This window comes from Bison bison, unplaced genomic scaffold (genome assembly GCF_000754665.1).
Source record: "Bison bison bison isolate TAMUID 2011002044 unplaced genomic scaffold, Bison_UMD1.0 scf7180017864061, whole genome shotgun sequence".
NCBI classification, from domain to species: Eukaryota; Metazoa; Chordata; class Mammalia; order Artiodactyla; family Bovidae; genus Bison; species Bison bison.
In genome coordinates, this window is record NW_011494633.1 from 3,885,569 (window position 1) to 3,890,656 (window position 5,088).

Sequence of the window (5,088 nt, forward strand, 5' to 3'; positions counted from 1 at the left end):
ATAAAAGGCTAGAAAGTAAAAAGGAATTTCCTTCAAATGTTCAGTGGAATGAGGAAAACTTGGCTTAGGGAGAGAGGCAAAGTATTACCAGCAAGGGAAAATTATGTAAATTGGATTTACTGGGATAGAAAAATCTAGAACCAAAAAATTTCTAATGAATTCAACCTTAACATTATCTATAATCATATAGAATTATACCTATAGAATTTCTATAACTGGAAGGGATCTTATCTATATTTTCTCTATTGAAGTAATTTTCTTACTGTATGGGAGAGTTGAATTTTCAAGGAGAGTGTCAGGGCAAGGTACCTTCCAATAAGAGCAAGTTCTACTTTCTCATATTTGTACATATTAGGGTTTTGGGGTAAGTTGGGTACTTTTTTCTGTTGTTTTTAAAGGTTTGGAAATTGTCTACTCTAACCCCCTTGTGTACTGATGTAAAAGCTGAAGCGCTGAAGAATTAAACTGATAGCTGGCCCAAAATCTTTGAAGTTAGTTGGTAGAACAAGAATTAGAACTAAGGTCTCCTAACTTTCCAACCTAGGTTTATTAAAACCAATTTTTGCACTTGAGATTAAAGCGGTAAGCTCCTTAGCGTTGATGAGAGGATCATGTTGTAGATAGTTTGAGCTTTAAATAATAAAAGATGGGAGATAGTTGTTCTGCTGTCTACCTACTAAATTTTTTTTTTTAAGGGGTATCACCTTGTTTCGTCCTTCCCATCTGACGAACAAGTTTGAAGACAAGACTGTGGCATATACAGAACAGAAAATGACCAGTGGGAAGATTAAAAGATTTATTCAGGAAAACATGTGAGTACATCTTTATACTTGGTTTGGCCTTTCTTGGCTTCATTTTAGTTTTTTTAAATCTTGGTTATTAAGCATACTATCAGTTACTTAATGTTAATTTCATAATATAGATTAAAAACCTGCCAAATTTGATGATGGATTCTGTCATTTCAGTTTTGGTATCTGCCCTCACATGACAGAAGACAATAAAGATTTACTACAGGGCAAGGATTTACTCATCGCTTACTATGATGTGGACTATGAAAAGAATGCTAAAGGTTCCAACTACTGGAGAAACAGGTAATAAGAATAATTTTTCCCCTTTTTAGACAAGTTTACACAGTACATAAACATTTTCTTCTAACTATCCTGTTACCATGTGTGATCATTTGAAGCTATAAGGACAAATAAACTATTTCCAAAAACTATCGGGCATAATGTCCTTTAACACATTGTGCCTTGTTGCCCATTGAGACCCTCAGTGCACTTGATCCTTAGAGATTTTCATTCTGGATTAGTTATTAATGCCTGCAGTATTTTATATAATATGGCAGCATTCAGTGGGAATGGACTGTTTGCTTGAATACCCCTAGTTTGGCAGTGAAGTTCAGTAGGACATCAGAGTGCACCATAATCCTATGTCAGTGCACAAGAATACAAGTTCACACTGATTCCAGAGGGCTGCAGGGACTCTTAAATGTTGCTTTCTACTTTCTTGCTTCTTGGTTTCAGAAGTGATTTACCATCCTGGTGTACTCTTCGCATAAATCTCCCTTGTTTCCCACAGAGTAATGATGGTGGCAAAGAAATTCTTGGATGCTGGGAAGAAACTCCATTTTGCTGTAGCTAGCCGTAAAACCTTTAGCCATGAACTTTCAGATTTTGGCTTGGAAAGCACTACTGGAGAGATTCCTGTTGTTGCTGTCAGAACCGCAAAAGGAGAGAAGTTTGTCATGCAGGAGGAGTTCTCGTGAGTTACAAGTTAGCGTGGGTTTGGGATTTGATTCTGCAAAGACACCGTTAAAGCCTTAGACACTACTGAGGATGTATAAAGAAGAACATTGGAATGTGAAGCTAGGTGAAGACCCATGACTGTCGTTTTTCTCAATTAGTTATAGATATATTTTAAGGATCATGATTCTTAATAAATTTTGAAAAGCAAAAAAGATGGCAGCTTGGAATTCTTACATGACTATTTCCACCCTGCCATTATATATAGTAAATAGAGAACACTAGATAGCCTCTTTGAGACTGATGTAATTTCAGACCAAACCAGTCCCCTCCCATCCCTACAGAATGTCTTTGTTCTTGGAATACCACATTGGCCTAAAGTAAACTCAGGAAATTGGAGACATCTTAAGACAAAACCAGACAGTTTTGACCATCACCTTCTGAGACTTCGGGAGATTAAAACAAGAGAAAATTTTCCTGTGAGTGAAGCCAGTAAAACAAGATACCATAAATAGGCACTGTTCTCCAGAGCAACAAAGTAAGACCTGGTTCTTTTGCAGAATTGAATTTCCAGAAGGACCGATGTGTTCTTCTTGCCCTGACCTTTCTAATCCACAAAGAACACACTAGAAATACAAGAAGGTGGTGGTTTCTTATTCAGTCTGTAGTTCTGCATATTGAAAAATGAGGGCTCCCTCTTTTTTTTTTTTTTTTAACTTCCAGTTACTTCCTAGGGTTGAAACTTAAGCTAAAACAGAAACAATTAAGCTAAAGTGGAAACTATTCTAAAAAACTGCCTTTAGTTCTCTCATTGGTAGGAGTATGTTCACAAGCTCATCCTTGCCTTTCTAATACCAGGCGTGATGGCAAGGCTCTTGAGAGATTCCTGGAGGATTACTTTGACGGCAACCTGAAGAGATACCTGAAGTCTGAGCCTATCCCTGAGAGCAATGATGGGCCTGTAAAGGTGAGGGGTTCACAGGGTCCTCAAACCCCTACACAGCTGCCTCTCCTCACTTTTTTATTCCCAAAATGCTGGGTCTAAGTGAAGATGAGGTTGGCTGTTGAGTTCTGTTTTGGTTTGTCCTTACGTCTCTCATCATAAATTAAGCATTGGCAGAGCTCATAATGCTTAATAGGGGAATTTTATGATATTTGTATTAGGGCTCGGTGACTTTTTGGGACAGAACAAGCTAACCCCTGAGAGTAGTTTTAACATTGTTGCTGTAAGATTATTTTAAGGAAGAGTTGGGTAGCACTTGTTCCCTGTGATTTCTTGAATTTAGTCTGATAGGTGACAGACATGGGAGTGAGTTGCTTTCTGGGGAAATGGTAATATCTTAATAAAGCCTGTAAGTGCAAGTTGGGTTTCAATAATGTGCTTTGAGTGGCAACACAACCAATTTGAGAGGGATTGAGTCCAGAAACAAATACAGCTCATGAATGTATTCAACTGGCCTTACCAACTAGAGAATCTTCTGTGTTTTCCAGGTAGTGGTAGCAGAGAATTTTGATGAAATAGTGAATAATGAAAATAAAGATGTGCTGATTGAGTTTTATGCTCCTTGGTGTGGTCACTGTAAGAATCTGGAGCCTAAGTATAAAGAACTGGGAGAGAAGGTAAGTGTGAAGTATATTATACAGTTGAATTTGAGTTGGAAGTTAGCATTGGCTGTTGATTAATAGTCACCCTAATTAGTTCAGAACTTAGGCACTGGTGGATTTTCTTTCAGCTGTCTCCTATGTGCTGTCTCCTGACTGCGTTCTGAGCCTACTCAGTGCCTTAGATACCTGCTTTAACTTTCCACTCCTCAGACTCAATCTAGATTATGATTAAAAGTACTTTGGCTTCTGAATTTGGTAATGGCTTATATGAATTCGTTATATTCCTCCATCTTAAATCACTTGTCTTAGCTGATGTCTTCCTTAGGCCAGGTAATTTTGCAGGTGTCTGTATATAGTCTTAATATGTAGGAACCAAGAGCGAAAAGGGAAGTTTATGGGAAGTTTGATACTTGTGAAAGTATCACTACTCTTTCCATCTCAGCAGCAAAACCTATCCAGCTGTTAATGGTTTTAAGTCCTAAATTGACTGTGTCCCTCTGTCACTGAAAACTTGAAACTTAAAGACCTAACCTTTTTATTAACAGCTCAGAAAAGATCCAAATATTGTCATAGCCAAGATGGATGCTACAGCCAACGATGTGCCTTCTCCATATGAAGTCAGAGGGTAAGTAGATTAAAAGCTAGTAAAAGTGTCTAGGCAATTGATAGGAAAAAATGAGCTTGTAAACCATGTGTGTATTGGGCATGGTTTGGAGAGTCCTCATATTCCAGTTGAACACAGAACCACCAGTGCCTTCCTGGCTTAGAGTTTGTGCAGCATGGGCCCTCATGACTGCCCCAGACCTGTGAGCTCTCATATTCCTGTGTTCTAATAGGATGTAACCTCGTCACTGATGGACAATAGTATCTGGTCAGATTAGAAATCATGAAGAAAAGTTATTCCTAGAAACAGTTATTAGGGAAGTGTACATTAGAGTTACTCTGAAATTTCATCAACTCTTTCTTTTCCCAGTTTTCCTACCATCTACTTCTCTCCAGCCAACAAGAAGCAAAATCCAAAGAAATATGAAGTAAGTGCATTGTCTTATCTCCCCACAAATACAGACACACACATACAGATCCAGTTCTTTAACTGAGTTTATATAAGTAGAAACTCAACTCTCATGGTCAATATATGTGATTGCTAATGTGCTTTTTAAAATACAAAAGGCTTCCTATTGAGGGGGGAGAAAATCCACAGTTTTTTAAAAGGTTAAATTTTCAGAGTTATCTTTCTGTTTTCAGGGTGGCCGTGAATTAAGTGATTTTATTAGCTATCTAAAGCGAGAGGCTACAAACCCCCCTGTAATTCAAGAAGAAAAACCCAAGAAGAAGAAGAAGGCACAGGAGGATCTCTAAAGCAGCAGCCAAACATCATATCACTTTGTCAAAGGACTTTTCCACCAGAGATGGGAAAACCAATGGGGAGGACTGGGACCCGTATGGAATTACTGCCTCTCAGGGCTGAGAGGGCAGAATGGTTATAATCTGAGTCCTGTTAAATTTTCTCTAAACTGTTTCTTAGCTGCACTGTTTATGAAAATACCAGAACCAGTTTATGTTTGTGGTTTTGGGAAAAATTATTTGTGTTGAGGGGAATGTTGTGGGGGTGGGGGGAATTGAGTTGGGGGGTTATTTTCTAATTTTTTTTGTACATTTGGAACAGTGACAATAAATGCGCCCCCTTTATACTGTCTTTTCTCCATGAGGTGGGAAACCAAAGGTTCTCTAGACCAGCACT

At 38.3% G+C, this 5,088-nt stretch overlaps 1 protein-coding gene across 1 annotated transcript in view; it reads left to right on the top strand.

Annotated features, from left to right (window-relative positions):
* The window catches only part of PDIA3 (protein disulfide isomerase family A, member 3), a 22,172-nt gene extending 17,136 nt beyond the window's left edge, over positions 1-5,036 (top strand). Inside the window, exons 6-13 of the mRNA XM_010836157.1 lie at positions 696-812; positions 966-1,091; positions 1,579-1,761; positions 2,601-2,709; positions 3,234-3,362; positions 3,893-3,972; positions 4,321-4,378; positions 4,593-5,036. Of these exons, the coding sequence (XP_010834459.1) occupies positions 696-812; positions 966-1,091; positions 1,579-1,761; positions 2,601-2,709; positions 3,234-3,362; positions 3,893-3,972; positions 4,321-4,378; positions 4,593-4,706 (916 nt within the window). The 3' untranslated portion in view covers positions 4,707-5,036. The remainder of the gene's footprint in view (positions 1-695; positions 813-965; positions 1,092-1,578; positions 1,762-2,600; positions 2,710-3,233; positions 3,363-3,892; positions 3,973-4,320; positions 4,379-4,592) is intronic.
* The last annotated feature ends 52 nt before the right edge of the window (positions 5,037-5,088 follow it).